Genomic DNA, 18837 nt, shown 5'->3' with positions numbered 1-18837 from the left:
CTCGCTCGTACCATAGCCTCACACAGAACCAGACACAAAGGATTGATTCTGGTGTTTTGTAGCTCGATGATACCTTGTTCTTCCCTGTTCGAGTCTCGAACGTAAAAGTTTTTCAGTTCAAACTTTGAAACGGGTATAAACGTTTCCGGCACCGGGCGTTGACCCAAGCCTAGCCTTTCGTCTCAAGATGCCCTACAACATGGGGCTTGTTTCTTGATTTCACCACCATGGCCTCACTGCATGTCTCACCTATTTCTCTTTCTGCGCGGCTCAAGTTTTTGACTGATATCTTCAAGACCCGTGATAATGGAAGGACAATTTTCAGCGCACTCTTAGTCTTGGTTCTAGGGGCCTATTATATCTCCAAGAAGAAGCAACAGGGGAAATTCATATCGAATCTCTCAGAAGTGGGAAGCGTTAGCGGGCGAACCAGACTTGAGGATGAATTCGATATCATTGTCGTTGGTGGAGGTGCGTGGACTGGGTGCATTATTCGTTGTCACCGCCCTTACTCGTCTTTAGGAACTTCCGGATGTGCATTGGGTATATTTCGTGTTTAATACACTAGAATGTTCACACACCTTGCTCATTAAATCATCTCACAAAAGCGGTACGTTTAAGTGAAGATTCCTCCATCAGAGTCCTTTTGCTGGAAGCGGGGGGCAGGTATGTCCATCGAATTTCCCTTCTCGAAAGTGACATTGAACGGAGGCTTTTTCAAACAGTGGACGAGCTCTTCCGTTCAGCCGTATGCCCGCTGGATCTGGTCGTTTATTCCGTTCAAATCACGTATTTCCCCTATACACTGTTCCACAAGTGTTTGCGAAGGATAAGAAGATCTTTTGGCCGCGTGGTGCGTTCTACGTCGTGTTTTTGACTGTCAAGACTGGGCGGATACCAGCTCATTTCAATATTGGCGTTAGCTAAACTGCTTGGTGGATGTAAGTCTCATGTTTTGTACGCGTTCAAAACGCGACTGATGTGATGTCTGCCAGGTTCCTCTATCAACGCTCAAATGTAGGTGTAGCATTCGAGTACTGTTTTGACTTATTATTGACCTTTGTGGCAGGGCTCAGTACGGTGCTCCTGAGGATTACGATGAATGGGCGCGTCATATCGGGGACGATTCTTGGTCGTGGAAACACTTCCAGAAGTAAGAACCGGTTCATTCCCCCCCTCGTCATGGATACGATGTGCTGAGTGTTGGGTGTAAGGTACTTCCGCAAATTTGAGAAATATATTCCTGACGCGCGATATCCCGAAGTGGACGCGTCTGTCAGGGGGAATAGTGGGCCTGTCCGCGTTGGATACTTCAATACTGTGTCCAAGACTGCAAAAGCATTTGTTGAATCGTGTATCAGGACGGGTATTCCCTTTACGCCTGACTTTAATGGCCCGAAAGGAACTTTGGGAACAAACAGGGTACGTGTTTTAATATATTGATTACAACCCCGTTAAACTTGTATCACAGATAAGTACGGAATTTGTTCCGGCATTGCATTCAGAAGCTTACTTTTATTAGTGACGTATGTTGACCAAAATTACGAGCGGGTATCTTCCGAATCTGCCTATCTCACTCCTGATGTCCTTGCACGACCCAATCTGAAAGTCGCTGTCAATGCAACTGCAACTCGAATCCTGTTTGAGAATGTGGATGGTGAGATCCGCGCAGTTGGGGTCGAGTATGCGAGTTCCGCTCTCGGGACAAGATACTGTTCTCGAGCTAGAAGGGAAGTCATATTGTCGTAAGTTATCCTGGTTTAGACTCATCTCCACGTTGCATAACTCATTCCTGGCGCACATACGTGTAGCGCTGGTGCTGTTCATTCTCCACACGTAAGCCTTCTGCTCCTATATGTGGGCGCACTGAGGCTAGATAGCACCACAGATTCTTTTACTCTCGGGAGTCGGCCCAGCCGAACAGCTGAAAGCACACAGTATACCTGTCGTGAAAGACCTTCCTGGTGTGGGAGCTAACCTCGTAGATCATTGTGTATTTGACATTGGTTTCAAGGACAAGCACAACGATTTCCCGCTAATCGTGAAAGCAAAAGGTCCCCTGGATGTCCTAAAGATTATAAGTTCCATGATACAGTACAGCGTGCTTGGTATCGGAGGTCCGTTGGCGATGAATGTGAGTTCAATTCATATGGTCTCTAATTAAAAAGCCGTCTCATCCCAGTCGTCAGTTTGGTGAATACGCTGCGTTCGTACGGTCGGATGATCCTACTCTCTTCCCACCTGTGGAGTTCCCAAAGCAGTTGGAGGATAGTACTTCCAGCGAGAATAGTCCTGACCTTGAAATTTTTACAACTCCATTCGCATACAAGGACCATGGGGCCACACTTTTTGATGTTTTTACCCGAGCATTGCATGTTTATCTTTTGCGGTTGGTTTGGTTTTTCGACAGAAAGTGATATGAGCTCATTACCTTGATAATAACGTCCAGGCCGAATAGTCGAGGAACCATAACCCTCAAATCAGCTAACGCCTTCGATTTCCCCATCATTAATCCCAAGTTTGCTCCCTTCATATTAACCGTGCTCCGCTAGTCCTCACAAGTGCCCTGTAGCTATTTGCAGTCTTCTGATGACGTAGAAAAACTCATGCGTGGAGTGAAGCTTTGCCTTCGGATCGCGCAGCAAGAGCCCCTGCGGAGTTACATTGACTACTCGAGCGGGCGTTCGGACCTGGATCAAGAGTTGCATCGAAAGTCTGACGAGGAGCTTCGGGAATTGGTCCGAGAGCGCGTTGAAACGGTATGCATGCCTCCATGGTTTGCTCGAGCTTTTGCGGAATTAAATTTTTTTTTTCTGCACGGAAGGTATACCATCCGACGAGTACATGCCGAATGGCGCCTATGGATCAGGACGGAGTGGTGGATTCGGATTTGAGGGTATACGGAATTAAGGGATTAAGAGTATGCGATGCTTCGTTCTTCCCGTGGATTGTTTCTGGACATACGGTGAGTACGATTCTCCGAGATACCGCTTTCTCACATGAATTTCTTTAGGCTGGTGCTTGTTTTGCGGCAGCGGAAAAGCTTGCAGATCTCATCAAGACTGGACTGTGATTCTTTTTCTGTTCATACTTATAGTCTGTCGATGAATTCAACTGCTGTTCCAGTTGCTGCTTGAACTGCAACGCGTTTCAACACTCGACTGTTACAAGCTTCAGGGTTCATTCGACTGATCCACTGACACATCGCTGGCATGATACTTTTGTTGGTGGAAGATGCTGCCACTTGCACCTTTCAGTATCTGTCAAGGCAATGGTGCTGCTACGGAGGAGTCTGGAGAATAACTTACTGAACTTTGGGACTTGATCATGCGAGTCAGAGAACGGAGAACGAAACTTATCGTCCATCGGAAATTAGTGTAATGACTCTGACTTTACTTGCATCGCACTCGTGACCGCGAAATCCTAAGGTTCCGCTTTCCTCGGAGTCGTCGCCCGATTGAGTCAAGAGACGCCACGTAAAGCAAAATAGAGCTTTACGACACGCATTAAGATGGGCGTTCTGGTCGTAAATAAAACGAGTGAGTTTCCTCAACCATGTTCTGGATAAAAGTCCTAATACCTTTTCGCTACTAGTTGTTATCCTTCTTTTTCATCTGAAACTCGTCAAAGTCGTTATCTCAGAAGAGCGCCACCTATCCAAACTGTTACACGATGTACTGCATTCTGGAGACTACGATATTCCCAAGGAAATCCATCTCATAATGCAAAAATACACAACTCGTCAACTCCGTTATATCACCCTCCTTCACCCTTTTCCTATTCACGACCTGCAAGACCCTCCGAAGGTGCAGGATCTAACAGGATTCATCAACCTCGATCCTGATACAGGTTGGGCCCACTCAAGAGAATGTACCTACGGTCGTCTACCGCCTGATGGATCTTGTCTCAACCTGATAGTCGAGGAGCCGCTGCCCATCGAACAACTGGGGGTAGACGAAACTCGACTTCGTTCGCGGGAAGTCATACATTTTTTAAATCGTTTCAGAGTCAACATCTTCAATCCGGTGAATTCGCATCGCACTCGACTCTAATCATGGTTATAACTTTTTGCTAGTCACCCACCTTTGTGTTGGAATAAACGAACGTACAGTAGTGGAGTAACAGTCATTATGTAAAACATCGTAGCGTATTACCTGACACGAGCGTCAAGACTTCTCCAGTCTTGACCCTCGTGTTCTAGGTGTGTTGGTATCACTCAGTAATACTATCCAGTCTTGACCCTCGTGTTCTAGGATCAATACTTTGCACCAGGCTATAAAGGGAACGATCCAAAAGCAAACCGTGTGTGGTGTAAACTTGTACATCAACGAGAACTGGACGTCTTCACAGGCCTCGAACCTCATAATCCCGGTGCTCATCACATCGTCGCCCTCTTCCTTCCTCCCTACCGACTTCCGGCGACAGACCAGTACCTGATCACCATGCCTTAATTACAGTCCTCAAATCGAGGACTGTAATTAAGATAAATGAGGACGATCATTTTCTAGCTGGGCCGCAGGTGATTTACACCATCGCTCACCAGCTTTGCGAGGCCATCGGTTTCCTACATTCACATGACACATACCACCTGGACATCAAACCTCAAAACGTAGTCATTGACCCAGAAACCTGCCATCTTACTGTGATTGACCTAGGCTGTACCATGCAAGCTTGTCGTGTCAGAGGTGTCACCGGGACCTACCAGTTTGCACCCCCGGAAGTGCAACGTTGGTACGAATGGGAGAAGATCTTGCCCGTAAACATATTTGACTTTACAATGTTCGGATCAGAGCGATATTGGAAAGAGCGTGCAGCTGAAGAGGAGGAGGAGGAATCGCCACAAGCAGATGCTGAGGAAGGAGTTGAGCCTGAAGGCTACGATCCTCAACGTGCAGATTCTTGGGCGGTGGGCAACGTCATTCGCACTCTTCTTCACGAGGAAAGTTACGCGGATGATTGGGACGAACTCCACGATTTTAGTTTGTGGATGAAGAAGGAACGGCCTAATATGGACGAGGCTCTCAAATGGCTCGATTTTAGTTTGTGGTTGAAGAGGGAACGGCCTAATATGGACGAGGCTCTCAAATGGCTCGATTCTGATTTTGGTCGTGATGTGCCACCTATCGAAGAAGAGGAAAACGAGATATTTCGTTCGGAGGAAGTCACTTTTTTCGAATCAATTCGGATATAAGGTCCTCCCCAGTGGCTATCCGGTGAGTTTCGCGTCGCTTGGACTCTTTATTATGATTATGATAATTTTGCTAGGTTGTCCACTGTTGCACCGGGTTATAGAGGGGACGATCCGATCGCGAACCGCGTGTGGTTTAAGGTGGTGCATCAAGCAGAACTAGATGCCTTCATGTTCCTCGAACCTCATGACCCCGGTGCTCATCACGTCGCCGCCCTCCTTCTTCCTCCCCACCGACTTGGGACAGACCAGTACCTAATTACTGTGCCCAACTATGGGATTGCCATTGAAAAAAACGAACGCAATCCTTCATTTCTACTGCATGGGACCGCGATCTACAAAATCGCTCGCCGGCTTTGCGAAGCTATCGGTTTTCTGCATTCGCATAATGTATATCACCTGGATGTCAATCCTCAAAACATAGTCATCCACGCGAGAACTCGCCATCTTACTCTGATTGACCTAGGCTGGACCGTGCTATGCAAACAACCTTGCCCGAAATTTGCCACCGGGACTTACGAATTTGTAGCTCCAGAGGTACAGCGTTGGCATGAATGGGAGGAAATCCAGCTCGGAGATAACCTCGACTCAATAGCAGAGCCTAGATCTTGGAAAGAGGATGATGCGGTGGAAGGAGGAAGGGAGGAATCGTCGCAAACAGATGCTAAGGAAGCTGAAGTTGAACCTGAACGGTACAATCCCCAACACGCAGATTCTTGGGCGATAGGCAATGTCATCCGCATGCTTCTACAGGAGGGTTTCCGCCGATGATCGGGACCAAATCGAAGCTTTTAGTGTGTGGATGATGGAGGAGAGGCCTAAGATGGATGAGGCTCTCAAGCGGCTTGATACCATTTCCGGCGGTCGTGCGTGAAAATGAACCGATGGTAGTGACTCGCCGATGTAAGGTGAAACTCCAATTCTGATTTGGCATAGAATTCGAGCGCAGCCTCCCCCCCGAAACCGTTTCCCTTCCATACTGCTCAAGTTCGGTGGCACCCAGGGAGACGGGTGGAACGGATAGTCAACGGACGGTACATTTTCCAACAGAAATGGTTGAGGTGTCACGAACCGGGCTGCGGTCGCTCACGTCCTTTTCTCGGCTTCCTCAATTCTCCTCTTTAGTCTCCTTTCTAATCCTTGGACCTCCTAGTTATTGTTTATGTACTCCTTTATTTTCAGTACACCATGTATCTGTTGAATCCTTAGTCATATTTCTTTTTCTCAGTATCCTCGTCTTTAGGCGCAGCCGTGAGCATGATTGATTGGCTTCCGCACTTTCGGCCCGATCGAATCCTCACAACCTGCCATAGTGCCTGCAGTTGTTCAGGACATTGTGGTTTTTTGAATGAGATCAGAACCTCGCCATGAGGGATACAGATGTCGCATCTCAGACACGAGATGTGCCGCTAAGTAATAAGCCGTTTTCTGTTTTTGACGAACCAGAAGGCAAGAATGTAGTTTTAGACAGCAACTACTATACAATACATCACATTAGACGACTTCTTGAAGTCTCAAACCCTTCTAATAAGCGGCCATTATGGGTACAGGTTCATCCGACTGCAACTGTATGAGCCGTGACTCGTAGACTCCTGACACATTATTATCCACAGGGAATTTAACGAGCAATTTCTGCCCTGCAATGGCAGTCAATGCCAATTCCCGAAAACAAACCATCTCCCGCTTGTTACCAAAAGGGTCAACTGAAAAAATTTGGACACCAACGGACTTCCAATCGTAGTACGCAGTGGGGCTCAGGTCGGCTGGCATGACGTTGAAGTCGTAGAGGTAGTTCCGCCCGAAGTGGGTATCCCAATAAATGAAGTCTAGATTGTTATAACCAAGGCTGATCCTTTCGATTCGGCCATGACATCAGGGGAGTATGGCATCTTCGTTCGATTTACCAAGTTTTTCTTGAGAAAACGAAAGTAAAAAGTCACCCCAAGGTAATTGTTCGGGATCACCAAGCCTATCAATGTCGGCCTGATATGCTTCGGCACGAACCATATCTCCACTCTCCCTATAACGGTCTGCTCGGGATTGCCACCCTTCAATATGCTCCGGAGGCGCGGTTAACGTGATAGTAGAAGGACGGTCGACAGCCCCAGGTCGGCTGGCGTAATAGAGGGGGCGGTAAGAGGCATCGTCTATCCATGACATCGCAAGAGAAAACTGGAATAGGGGCGATTTTGCGACTGGCGGAGCTTCAATTGCACGCGTTTGTAACCTGGCGGAGTTAGAATTACAAAAAGAATTGTAAAAGCCTGTAATTAACCGCCCTGATCGTGAGCGCGGCGTAACGCGTAAGCTCATGCAAGAAACGTGGACTCTTCACCATCACCACGCGGTGGAGGATAACTCAAACGAGCGTTCGCGTGCCTCATCAGGCTTTCCAACTCCCAAATGGCTCTTCCTAATCATCTTACGGATGGTGTGCAAGTTCCCAAATCCAACTCAGTTCCTCCCTCGACAGACGATTTCCACCTAGGGCGTCACTCTTCTCGGTCTAGCGTTCGGATGCTTCACAATAATTCGGTCCAATATGCTCGTCCTGCGTCTGTGGCACCCCATAAAACCCCAAGGGAGTCATCAGTTGGACCGAAAACCTCCGGTGTTTCATTGGATTTAATGGCTTACTTGCAGCGCAGTGGACCGTCGGTAGTGAAGACAAGATCGGGCAGCGTATTATCTAGGGGGTTCATTCTCAAGACAGATTTCTATCCATCTGGTGAGTAACGGATTCCGTGTTTACTCCGAATTCGTCGATCCATCATCATACCTAGGTAGAGCCCTTGACCTTGAACTCAACGTCCATGGAGCACCCAACTTCCGCGCTCCCAAACAAGGCGATCTGAATGTGTTTGGTGTTGCACAGCCTCGAACGCAAGGTTTAAGAGCTATTCTGTCTGTTCTTCGTTGTCGGCCTGGGATACCGGATCCCTCTCATGTCGTATGGTTTTCTACGAGAGAAGAACCTATTGGTGTGTACACCATTGGTCTGTTTGCGTACCAACTCACACGAATACCTCAACAGTGTACATATCCGGTCGTCCTTTCGTTCTGCGCGATGCTTCACAACCCAAGAAGACGCTATCTATCTCCGACCGTGCCGAGAACTTGGAAGGCATCGAGCTTCGGTTGAAGAACGATATTCTCCAGGAAGCCGCGAAGTGGGTAATTCCTTCTATCTGTCGACGCAAGTGCTAAAGTCTTCAAATGATAGGTTTGGAGGGCTCTTGTTAACACACAACGAAATGGGTATGTCCATCCAAACATTCAACTTTTCAGCTGGGTTTCATGCTTCGTAGCTTCCGACAGCGGCGAAGGCGCAATCCTTCCGACGTGGACGGCGGTGGATAATAACAACGTGAGGACTCAGCGGGAGTTGTGGACACACATGAAACAGGAAGGATGGAATGTCGACGTGCGTTGGTCTTTTCCCATGTTGCTGTACCCTTGACTGATACACTCAAAGTATTACCGGTAGGCCCTGGTTTAATTCCGTCAAACTTCGCCTTGCGACCCCGTTCTTTGCTTTTAGAATACCCATCACTCCTGATCGAGCAATGGAGGTACTGTACTCGTCCGATCACAGGTGACTTGCGTCCTGACATCGACCACAATCCAGGACAATTATATCGATGCGTATCTGAATGTAATTCAAGAAACAGATCCGTTCAGAACCTCTCTGGTTTTCTCATGTGGTATGGGTGCCGTCAGGACCACTTATGCGATGGTAACAGCTTGTATCGTAAGACGCAAGAAAGTAATGGAATTGGGATGGCCGGACCCGTTTGGAAGCAGCAGTACGTTCAATGCCAATGGCACGAACTCGAAAGGAACGAATACTCCTATGTCCAGGTCGGATACACCACTCGGAGTTCTAAAATCTGGGAGCATGACAGTGAGTGTATTTTTCACTGGGTGAATGAATGGACATTGACTGTTGACTTGTAGCCGAGTAACTCTCAAATACAGTTGTCTTTAGATCAAGCCTACGCTCAGCAGGATATGAGTCGATCACTGTTGAAATTAACTTACCTGCTCCAGCAAAGTATGGTTTCATCTTCTTTCTGGTGCGGCATCCACTTGACGATTAATTAGCCCTACCAGAATCCACTTCTCTTTCTGCTATCGAATTGCTCATGTCCAATCCAACGTTGTTGGATAACCTCAGGAAAGCACACATGGGAAGCTATGGAATAATCCTAAGCTTGTTGGGATGCCTTGAGCATGGAGTTCGCGCTAAAAAATTGGCAGATAAAGTTATTGATGCCAGTAAGGTATCTTTCATTTATCCGAGGTCTACTCAAGTCTGATCTCCCTCCAGATGATCATGTTCTAAATCTCCGAGAGGATATCCTCATTGCCCGCCTACGATATTCTTTGACTACAATGGAAGAGGAGAAAGGTCAGGTGTTTTTTGAAAGAGCTGGCAAAGCTCTAGAGAAGTAGTATGTTAGCTTTGGAAACTCGTTTTCTCACGTCTAGACTTATTTTTATCTGTCTTTTTTTCGTCCTCAGCTTCTTCGTTATCGCATTTGCAAGTTACGTCGAGAGTTCGGACGACTTCAGTCAAAGCTTCTCTGATTGGCTCAAGGTTCGCAATACCTTTTCCACAGGCCGGCTTCTATTGACTTTTCCATTGCAGACCCGTATAGAAATTTGGAAGTAAGTGTTGATACTCGCAATCTCTCTTTACCAATTACCGATGAATACCAACAGTCAAGTCAAATTCCTCCGAAAGTCAATCTATAGTCACCGTTTGAACTTATTTGCGCCCGTTAACGATCTATCCTTGTTATCTCGGCGTGGTTCCGAGAGTCGTGCATTGGTCCCGGGAAAGAGGAACGATGTAGCCATTGCAGGGGGTCAAATCCTCGGAGATGAGTACTCCACACATGTCCTCAAAAATCGTAGTGGCATCATCTTAAGAGAAGGGTGTGTTCTGTCTCGCACTTTCTGTTCCCATATTAACTTGCGTTTATATCCACTTCTAGCACCCTCCTCAAATCCGACCAATGGTTGCGTGAATCTCACCGTGTTGAGAATGGAGTTCGCGGCGCGATCAACTTTAGACGAAATCCTGGCACGAACATTTATGCGTTGGGTCAGCCCACTCTAGAAGCCATTGATGAAGTTGTTAGACGCGTGAAGCAAGAGCATCCGCGTGCAAGAAGGGTTATTTGGGTCACGTTGAGGGAAGAGCCTATTGTCTATGTCAATGGTGCACCGTATTGTTTGAGAAGGGAGAGTTTTTCTCTGAGGAATATGAAGGGTTTGTCTTTCCAGGCGCAACTCTAGTGAATAGAGCTGACTGTCATCCTCTAGATTATGGCGGTATTTCATCTTCTAGATTAGAGATACTCGAAGAGAGGCTTAGAGACGATATTATATCCGAGCTTAATACATTTGGTGGACGGTATGCATCCATCTCCGCACATGATTGTTTGTGTCCTGATTGATGTGCGTTACGCAGGCTATTGCTTCACACTGAGACCGAAGATGGAACAGTAATACCTGTTTGGGAAGACGTGCAGCCCTCAAATGTCGTCGCTCCCAAGGACATTATGGAATCACGTCGGGACGCCTGCGGGATTGAGTTGGTCTATGATCGAATCCCTATAACAGCAGAAAACCCACCGGATTCCACCGACCTCAGTGAATTGATTGATCTGGTTTTACGCTCATCGTTTGACACGCCCATCGTCGTCAACTGTCAACTTGGGCGGGGAAGGAGTACGTTGGCGTCGGTAAGTGAAAAACGAAACCTTTGTTAAATTCTATATGCCAACTGACGCTGTAATTGTGATCGTTTTTGAACAGATCATTTTGACCATGATACAACAATGGTTAGCGAAACATCGCCCGACTACACTACTGAATGCGAAGGCCAATAGATCTTCGTTCGCCGAAAGTGAACAGCCTGTGGCACAATGCCATCATTCGTATCAAGTCATAAACAGTTGAGTGAACAAACCTTCTGCGACTGTATAGCATATTACCAACAAGCTCACCAGATTTGCTCCGTGTAATACGCACGGGACCGAAAGTCAAGAATGACGTCGACTCTGCGATTGACCAGTGTGCTGTGGTGCATAATATGAGGGATTCAATTGAGGAATGTCGACTTCAAGCCGAGGAGGCTACAGATGATAAGATTCGCAAGAAGCATGCTGCCAGAGGTCCGGTTGTTATTCTGCTGCTTTTGCCCCTGGATGTTTCGCCTGACAACCAGAGTCTTCCGCAGCATTACAGAATTTGCGACGATACTTCGGATTGATAGTGTTTGGGGCTTATCTTCAATCTACTGAGCCCGATACCATGGAGGACTTTGAGACCATCGAGTCGTTTGTTAAGAAACGGCCAGGTATAACATCTGTTTATTCTCGTGGCCAATAATTGACTGATTTATTACAACAATAGTTATCAAGACCTTTGAGAAAGAGCTTATTAGCACCGAGGGGCTCGATGTCCTGAAGCCACTCGAACGTGCCGAAATTGTAGATGGTATGGCACACCCTGACGAGGAGAAGCAAGTCGTCATCAATCGATCTGGAACTATTCTTTCTGCATCTACGATCCTGAAGAGTGACTTCTTCTCAAACTTGCAGAAAATGACTTTGCCGGAGTAGGTTTTTTCGTTCTTCATCTATTCAGATGAGTGACCGATCTGATTACTAGGCGAATTGAAGGGTCACCCAACTTCCGACGAGTACCACTTACATTGAAACTTGTCGCATCAGGGAGATCAAGTCCTTCGGACGAGACTGATTTCGTGGTAGGAGTGGAAGACGGGAAGATGGTCTGTGGAAGGTGAGCTTAAGCCTTTCTTTCAGTGGACCTTAACTGAATGTCTATTCAGTGGTATGCCTACCGTGGAAGGGTATGTTCGCAGTTGTCAGAATATAATGTCCACGTCACTCACTCATCCCATTGATTCATAGGCTTAGACAGGCTCTTCGGAGAGTGGATGCAGGCCCCGATGGCAGCAATCTCGTGTATTGGACTTCCCTCCGAGAGGTGAGCGAGCAACCGTCCCTTGTCGACTTCCAATCATACATAGCAACGTTTTAGGAGCCGGTTATCTATGTCGCTGGCAGACCCCACGTCTTGCGATTAGTTGATAGGCCCCTGGAGAATGTGGAGTGGGTATTCATGTTGCATTTACTGTCACGCTGTCCTTGAACAGATTCGTTAGAGCTACCGGAGTTGCAACAAATGTCGTTGAAGCTATGGAGCGAAGTTTCAAGCAGGATATTATCCTTGAACTTGACCGAGGAGGCGGGCGAATTCTGTTGCACGACGAAGTGGAAGAACGACCAGGTGTCTTTTCGATCATTCCGATATGGGAAACAGTCAAACCGGAGGATATCTTGACGCCAAGAGATGTCTTTGAACTGATGACGAAGGAAGGATTCAGGGTAAAATAATTCATTGTTTCTGTGCCGTGCCTTTACGATGATACTGTCCTTTCCCTATTTCAGATCGATTATGGTCGGGTGGCAATCACTGATGAGCAAGCGCCGCTACCTGAAGCCCTCTCTCTTCTGCTTGACCGAATACGGTATGGATTACCGAAAGCGGGAGACTTCATCTTTAATTGCCAGATGGGGAGGGGTCGTACTACAACTGGAATGGTGACTGCTTGTTTGATCTCGACGGCAATGAATTGGGATGTACAGAGAAGCGATTCAAACGTTTTGACAGAGATTGAGGATAAAGGTAATACGTCAGGGGAGTTTGACACGATGGATGGACCGTCGGAGGAAGAAGCTTACCGGCAGGGTGAGTTCTCATTCCACAAGGTCAGATCTGATGGGCGTTTTACCTTTGTGACTGCAGGAGAATACAAGACGATCCTACAACTGGTTGGCGTGCTTTCGCACGGGAAGGTTGCGAAAACATTGACAGACCGAGCTGTTGATTTGATGCAGGATGTGCAAAATCTGAGGAAGGCTATATACGAGTGTGTTCTATTTTGTTCCTGTCCAGATGTCTGGAGACTGACCTGTTTCAAGTTATAAACTCAAAGCAGAGGCATGCGAAAAGGGCAGTAAGAAGGAAATGCAATTGATGAACATTACGGTGAAGTATTTGTACGAGAAGATCCCGCCTTTTTTTTCGATTGATACCTGATATCTCGTGTCTTCCAGGTACCGTTACGGGACACTTATCGTGTTTGCCAACTATCTGATTGAAATGCGGGAGAGCAAGGGAAAAGAACTAACGTTCCCCGCCTGGCTAGATGAACATCGAGAGATCACCAAACTGTTGGGGAGACGTTCGTTAGACTAGAGTTTTTTGCTGTATATTTTGTTTGTACTTTGAGTGTACTTTGAGTGTAGCATAGGATCGTAACTACGAGACATGCACAGCCCCGATAGCTGCTTGGTTACATTACCTGTCACAACCACAGCCACCGAGAGCGTCACGAATTCGAGGCCTTTTTCTTTCACCTTCTACCCTCACCGTCGACGCCACTATAGAAAACGAAAGCCATGAAGGCTTTCCGTCGCCCATTACTCATATCTTGCATTTTTGCACTCACCTTCGTTCACGCTGCCGATGTCTCGCCAGAACCTCCCTTTCCTGAGTTAACCCCCGCGCCCAAACCCAACTATTACTACCCTCACCGTCGACAGGTCGGTGGTGGTATCCTCGGCTCTGGGATCGACAAGCCTGGCACTGGCACTGGTACTGGTACTGGGACTGGAACCGGGACTGGGACGGGTGCTGGTGCTGGAACCGCAACTGGGACTGGGACTGGGACTGGTACCGGTACTGGCACCGGTACTGGGACTGGAACTGGCACTGGTACGGCAACTGGCACAAAACCACCCACTAATACCGGTGTAGACACTGGCACTGGCACTGGCACTGGCACCGGTACTGGAACGGGTACTGGTACTGGCACTGGTACTGGCACCGTCACAGGTACCGGGACTGGAACTGGAACTGGAACTGGAACGGGACCACCCACAAATACTCAAGCACAACAAGCATCCAGAACCGTTACTTCACTGTCTACGGGTGCTGATGGATCGACAGTTACGGTTGTGAAAACTCTCGATCCACCGCCGGAAGCCACTGGTGGAAATTCTAATAATGATACGAAGTCTAGCAAAGGCTCGAGTAGTTCTCGCCTCAGTACCGGTTCTATAATTGGTCTTTCAGTTGCAGGAGGCGTGGCTGTTTTGGGGATAATAGGGTTCTTTATCTGGAAGTTAACGAGGAAACGGTTCACCGAATTTGACGACAGTATGTTCTTGGCCCCTTACGTATCTTCTTTCGCTATCATTGACCAACGCCTCTTTTCTCTACACTTCCAGACGAAGCTATTAAGTGGCCGGACCTCAACGCCCACTCTGGTACAGGTGCCGACTCCCATCCACTCCCTGTCAACAACACCGGTCGAGCTGGTTTCGACACGGGTTCCGAAGTTTCCCTCTCACGTGTTCCATCTAATTCAACACATAATTACTCCAACAACTACTCTACTGCAGAGCTTGGACCCGATCCCTACGCAGTACCCCCGTTGCCGCATATGAATCCCAATCAACCTTACCAAGATGACCCAGGAAGTATGACGGGTTATTATGATCCTTATCGCGGACCAGTTCCCCAGACGTTCAACGACCCCACCACGCATTGGGGAGGAGGAGAGGCGATACCCATGACCCAAATGGCAAGTAGCGGAAGAATGAGTCCTGGACCCAATGCGGCATATGCACCGAGCCTAGCAGGGAGGATGAGTCCTGGTCCTGGGTTAGCATACAACGGCGGTACGTCGTCGCCTGCGCCGCAGATGATGCAAGGAGGAAGAGCGTCACCAGGTCCACACCTTGCTTATGGACAACATTGAAGCAGTAGGGAACTGGCGGTGTGCGGGGGGACATGAACGAACCTTTTTGAACAACGACGATTTTCTTCCTCGCAAGGGGACACCCCTAGAGTAGAATTGGACATTTTACTTCCTTTCCTCTTGTTGATCGTGCTATACACTCGCCTTCGCCTATTTGTTTCCAATTCTTGCTGCGATGGTGTTGGGCTTCGGCGTTGTCATGGGACTCCTTTTCTCTCTCATCAAGCACATTGAATCATCTTTACCTTTCATATCCTCGTCGTCGTTCATCATTCATCCTTTGGTCGTATCTTCTTTTCCTACTTAATGTCGCCTTGATCTCACGAAATCGCAATCCTCTCATACACACACTCTCGTCATGTCTTTAACCGAATTGGAAACTTCTGCATCCGTATCGTATCCTACGTAGTACTATTACATTCCCTTTGTTCTTCATTTCCCCTTTACTCGTTCATTGCTTCACATTCTGAACGCTCAATATTTAATGTATTTGGCAGTGTTGCAGAACACAGGACTCGGAATAGCAGAAACGCATAGGCATGAATGGCTACGGGAAGGCCATGAGTGTTGTTTTTTTGCCGCCGTATGAGCTTCCGCCGACAAGAACGGGAGTTGGTCCTCGGTTTGCCGTTAAGTACAGCAGCTTTCTCTCCCTCGGGAACAGTCTGTTATCATTTCGGTTCCGGAATCCCATTTCTGACAGATGGTATAAACTTTGGAGACGGGAACACCGAAATAACGATGTAGCATTTCTTCCTTTTTATATCTCTTTCCCTGATGTTCATCGTTGATAGACGGGTTTTGGTGGTTGGAGGTGTGCTATGTAATCTACGCCCAGTTGTCGATAAGAGAATCGCGCATCTCTCCGATGACTGCCGACGAATCTTGTCCTTGTAATTCTGTAATTCGAGTGATGAGGGAAGAAGAATCGTGGAATGAAATGGGAGAACACACTGAAAGTAGCCTCTATCACACTGATCTCCGTGGCAGTCGTTTCTAGACCGGTAAACGCACACCAATCGTTGACAACTAAACCAGCTCCAATCACATCTGAACCACGGTTAACGGTGCCAGCCTTGACGAAATATTTGGTTCAATAAAATTTTGAAGAAGAACCCGAGAAAGAAAGGGACCCACAACAAGCGGCACCTGTAACAAACTACTCAACTCATCCTGATCCTGTATACTCGTCTTTGGATGTACGAGCCCACCCTGATTCGTAATCGCGCAATAGCTGCCCACCAACACGTTATCCGCTACGGTCTGTCGAAACACTTCGACTTTTAACACATCCGCTATAATTTCTTCGGTTTCTCGATCGACGTCTGGGTGGACGAGAGCAACGTAGTCATTACATGCAATCACGTTTCCAAGAGCTGATAATCGCTCTTCTACACGTTGTATTGCGATTGCGTCCGGTAAAGCGTTTCGAAGGTGTTGGAGTTCCTGATCGGTGGTTGTTGATGGGACTAGGAGCCCATGGCGGTTGCCTTGAAGTAAGGAGAGAAGCGAAAATGAATGGTTGATCCGGGATTTTTGGTTGGATAAAAGGGAAACATACCAGCAGTTAATCTACCGATGATCCTTGTCCCACCGATACTGGTATGCACGATCGGAATAACATCTCCTAGTTCAGCTTCGAAAGCTGAATAAAAGTTGGTGCTGCCTTGGATTGCAGCTAGGCAGTAGCTGTTTGTTAATTTGGAGAACACTCCGATGTCACTGCTGTTTTCGAACTGGATGCCTGAAAAGATGTGAGTGGGAAAGAAAAAAGAAAAAAAAAGGTTGGACTAACGGGTTGCCATGGTTCGATGTGCTGGTTTGTAGTACGATCTTCCTTGAGTGTAGAAAGTAGAGGAAAGATAGATTGTAGACTAAGGGAGAGGAGATGAAAGGGAGTGAATGTCAGCTGAGGAATTAGACGAAGCTTTAGTTTTTTATCGGCCTACCGGCTCCGGCCACCTCTTTCATCCTGGCGCCATGTTGACTCGAAACCTTCTGACCTCTCTTGACTCAATCATGGCCGTTCGAAGGCGATGGGGAAAGCGGTACCATAGGTGACTATGTTCTTTGAGATTGTCCTTGCTCTTGGACTTGAGCTGCTTCATATCAACGGAGAGATCATCAATCGGTCTCGAGTCCGACTTGGTATCTGCAAGTTCCCTCGTGTAACCTTCGGGTAAGTTGATTTCTCACCTATCGAAGTGTTAATAACCCTGAGTGATATCCACTTTACCATCCTTCCTCTAGTTATCCGAGTGCCAACGCTGTTAATCGCTCGGGTAGCATACGGAAAGTCCGTGGATAGCGTACAGCAGACAGCATTCCACATCACGGTTACTCAGGATGCTCAGAGTAGTCGACAGAAGCCTACTGGCACAAGGCAACCCACGATAGACCTTCATCCATGAATACAACCAAGTCTCGGTGACCTGCAGCATCTAGAAGAACCATCCGCTTTCCCGGTGGCGTTCTAAAAGGTTTGGATCCTAAAGCTTCCAATGGTATACGCTTCCATTCGCTCATGACTATCTTAGTCTATCCCAAGTCCCGGTGTCCCTCATAGAGTCATACACTATTGCCTCTCCTCCGGAATAACTCCTGATGAGGCACGCGAAATATGGCTTTTACTCGCGAAATCACCCCTATTCCAGTTATTCCAGTTCAACCTGGTTTCTCTCGCCATGTCATGGACGGTGCGTGAATAATTCTTCTCTTTGACCCGAATCGCGCCACCTCACATTCCCGTCAACGTTTAGGATGCCTCTTACCGCCCCCTCTATTACGCCAGCCGACCTGGGACTGTCGACCGTCCTTCTACTATCACGTTAACCGCCTCCGGAGCATATTGAAGCGTGTCAATCCCGAGCAGACCGTTATAGGGAGAGTGGAGATATGGTTCGTGCCGAAGCATATCAGGCCGACATTGATAGGGTTAGAAATGGCGTGGTAATCCCGAACAATTGCCAGCCCACCTGAGCCCCACTGCGTACTACGATTGGAAGTCCGTTGGTGTCCAAATTTTCAGTTGACCCTTTTGGTAACAAGTGGGATGGTTTGTTTTCGGGAATTGGCATTGACTGCCATTGCAGGGCAGAAATTACTCGTTAAATTCCCTGTGGATAACACGAGTCACGGCTCATACAGTTGCAGTCGAATGAGCCTGTACCCATAATGGCCGCTTATTAGAAGGGTTTGAGACTTCAAGAAGTCGTCTAATGTGATGTATTGTATAGTAGTCGCTGTCTAAAACTACATGACTGAGTTTTCTTGTCTAAAACGGCTTATTACTTAGCGGCACATCTCGAGTCTGAGATGCAACATCTGTATCCCTCGCGGCAAGGGTTCTGATATCATTCAAAAAACCACAATGTCCTGAACAGCTGCAGCAGGTTGTGGGGATTCGGTCGGGCCGAAAGTGCGGAAGCCAATATTAATCAATCATGCTCACGGCTGCGCCTAAAGACGAGGATATTGAGGGAAAGAAATATGACTAAGGATTCAACAGATACATGTTATACTGAAAATAAAGGAGTACATAAACAATAACTAGGAGGTCCAAGGAATGGAGACTAAAGAGGAGAATTGAGGAAGCCGAGAGAAGGACGTGAGCGACCGCAGCCCGGGCATCTGGAAAATCCAGATTTATTAATTAGTATGAATTAGTATGAATTAGTACTAATTAGTATGAATTCGCTAGGTTATCAAATTAATTCGTGCTAATTAGTATTAATTAGTACGAATTAGTGGGCATTAGTAGGTAAATAAAAAAAGACATTTCACC

General features: G+C 47.4%; 10 protein-coding genes across 12 annotated transcripts; 8 read left to right on the top strand and 2 right to left on the bottom strand.

The window, feature by feature from the left end:
* The first annotated feature begins 141 nt into the window (after nucleotides 1-141).
* E1B28_011026 (uncharacterized protein) lies at nucleotides 142-3438 on the top strand. 3 transcript variants are annotated; one of them, XM_043156015.1, is made up of 18 exons: nucleotides 142-471; nucleotides 523-543; nucleotides 609-666; nucleotides 726-853; nucleotides 924-941; nucleotides 996-1017; nucleotides 1070-1153; nucleotides 1215-1422; nucleotides 1472-1475; nucleotides 1523-1745; nucleotides 1812-1836; nucleotides 1889-2134; nucleotides 2190-2389; nucleotides 2450-2518; nucleotides 2573-2759; nucleotides 2825-2965; nucleotides 3014-3069; nucleotides 3127-3438. In XM_043156015.1, the coding sequence occupies exons 1-18, from the start codon at nucleotides 228-230 to the stop codon at nucleotides 3323-3325; spliced, it is 2133 nt and encodes a 710-aa protein (XP_043005799.1). In that variant the 5' UTR covers nucleotides 142-227; the 3' UTR covers nucleotides 3326-3438. The 3 variants fall into 3 exon arrangements, with proteins under 3 accessions (XP_043005799.1, XP_043005800.1, XP_043005801.1); XM_043156016.1 differs by having other exon boundaries at nucleotides 3014-3438; XM_043156017.1 differs by having other exon boundaries at nucleotides 2825-3438.
* Nucleotides 3439-3511: 73 nt separating this feature from the next.
* E1B28_011025 (uncharacterized protein) lies at nucleotides 3512-4099 on the top strand (the record flags this gene model as incomplete). The annotated part of the gene is made up of 3 exons (XM_043156014.1): nucleotides 3512-3539; nucleotides 3595-4025; nucleotides 4076-4099. 3 exons carry the CDS (start codon nucleotides 3512-3514, stop codon nucleotides 4097-4099), a joined length of 483 nt encoding a protein of 160 aa, XP_043005798.1.
* A 564-nt stretch (nucleotides 4100-4663) lies between these two features.
* Nucleotides 4664-5191, top strand: E1B28_011024 (uncharacterized protein; the record flags this gene model as incomplete). Its single annotated transcript, XM_043156013.1, has 1 exon — nucleotides 4664-5191. One exon carries the CDS (start codon nucleotides 4664-4666, stop codon nucleotides 5189-5191), a length of 528 nt encoding a protein of 175 aa, XP_043005797.1.
* Nucleotides 5192-5359: 168 nt separating this feature from the next.
* On the top strand, nucleotides 5360-5959 carry E1B28_011023 (uncharacterized protein; the record flags this gene model as incomplete). Its single annotated transcript, XM_043156012.1, has 1 exon — nucleotides 5360-5959. The coding sequence occupies one exon, from the start codon at nucleotides 5360-5362 to the stop codon at nucleotides 5957-5959; it is 600 nt and encodes a 199-aa protein (XP_043005796.1).
* Nucleotides 5960-6712: 753 nt separating this feature from the next.
* E1B28_011022 (uncharacterized protein) lies at nucleotides 6713-7348 on the bottom strand (the record flags this gene model as incomplete). The annotated part of the gene is made up of 2 exons (XM_043156011.1): nucleotides 6713-7014; nucleotides 7093-7348. 2 exons carry the CDS (start codon nucleotides 7346-7348, stop codon nucleotides 6713-6715), a joined length of 558 nt encoding a protein of 185 aa, XP_043005795.1.
* A 103-nt stretch (nucleotides 7349-7451) lies between these two features.
* E1B28_011021 (uncharacterized protein) lies at nucleotides 7452-13602 on the top strand. The gene is made up of 31 exons (XM_043156010.1): nucleotides 7452-7619; nucleotides 7677-7916; nucleotides 7972-8169; nucleotides 8223-8358; nucleotides 8412-8446; nucleotides 8497-8612; nucleotides 8664-8671; nucleotides 8730-8760; nucleotides 8817-9092; nucleotides 9146-9242; nucleotides 9293-9466; nucleotides 9519-9642; nucleotides 9713-9788; nucleotides 9840-9859; nucleotides 9914-10129; nucleotides 10189-10466; nucleotides 10520-10610; nucleotides 10668-10941; nucleotides 11015-11153; nucleotides 11209-11373; nucleotides 11439-11558; nucleotides 11615-11819; nucleotides 11873-12004; nucleotides 12054-12074; nucleotides 12136-12211; nucleotides 12266-12336; nucleotides 12390-12612; nucleotides 12676-12976; nucleotides 13034-13157; nucleotides 13210-13287; nucleotides 13345-13602. Exons 1-31 carry the CDS (start codon nucleotides 7592-7594, stop codon nucleotides 13484-13486), a joined length of 4215 nt encoding a protein of 1404 aa, XP_043005794.1. The 5' UTR covers nucleotides 7452-7591; the 3' UTR covers nucleotides 13487-13602.
* Nucleotides 13603-13689: 87 nt separating this feature from the next.
* On the top strand, nucleotides 13690-15053 carry E1B28_011020 (uncharacterized protein; the record flags this gene model as incomplete). The annotated part of the gene is made up of 2 exons (XM_043156009.1): nucleotides 13690-14449; nucleotides 14521-15053. The coding sequence occupies 2 exons, from the start codon at nucleotides 13690-13692 to the stop codon at nucleotides 15051-15053; spliced, it is 1293 nt and encodes a 430-aa protein (XP_043005793.1).
* A 491-nt stretch (nucleotides 15054-15544) lies between these two features.
* On the bottom strand, nucleotides 15545-16998 carry TIF6 (Eukaryotic translation initiation factor 6). Its single transcript, XM_043156008.1, has 5 exons — nucleotides 16849-16998; nucleotides 16615-16797; nucleotides 16191-16543; nucleotides 16008-16128; nucleotides 15545-15952 (listed from the first exon to the last, which is right to left on the bottom strand). The coding sequence occupies exons 1-5, from the start codon at nucleotides 16856-16858 to the stop codon at nucleotides 15882-15884; spliced, it is 738 nt and encodes a 245-aa protein (XP_043005792.1). The 5' UTR covers nucleotides 16859-16998; the 3' UTR covers nucleotides 15545-15881.
* Nucleotides 16999-17116: 118 nt separating this feature from the next.
* On the top strand, nucleotides 17117-17361 carry E1B28_011018 (uncharacterized protein; the record flags this gene model as incomplete). Its single annotated transcript, XM_043156007.1, has 2 exons — nucleotides 17117-17232; nucleotides 17304-17361. 2 exons carry the CDS (start codon nucleotides 17117-17119, stop codon nucleotides 17359-17361), a joined length of 174 nt encoding a protein of 57 aa, XP_043005791.1.
* Nucleotides 17362-17673: 312 nt separating this feature from the next.
* Nucleotides 17674-18006, top strand: E1B28_011017 (uncharacterized protein; the record flags this gene model as incomplete). The annotated part of the gene is made up of 2 exons (XM_043156006.1): nucleotides 17674-17749; nucleotides 17813-18006. The coding sequence occupies 2 exons, from the start codon at nucleotides 17674-17676 to the stop codon at nucleotides 18004-18006; spliced, it is 270 nt and encodes an 89-aa protein (XP_043005790.1).
* Between the last annotated feature and the right edge of the window lie 831 nt (nucleotides 18007-18837).

The sequence above is a fragment of the Marasmius oreades genome, chromosome 7 (assembly GCF_018924745.1).
Source record: "Marasmius oreades isolate 03SP1 chromosome 7, whole genome shotgun sequence".
Lineage (NCBI taxonomy): Eukaryota > Fungi > Basidiomycota > Agaricomycetes > Agaricales > Marasmiaceae > Marasmius > Marasmius oreades.
This window is presented reverse-complemented; position numbering and strand designations above follow the sequence as displayed.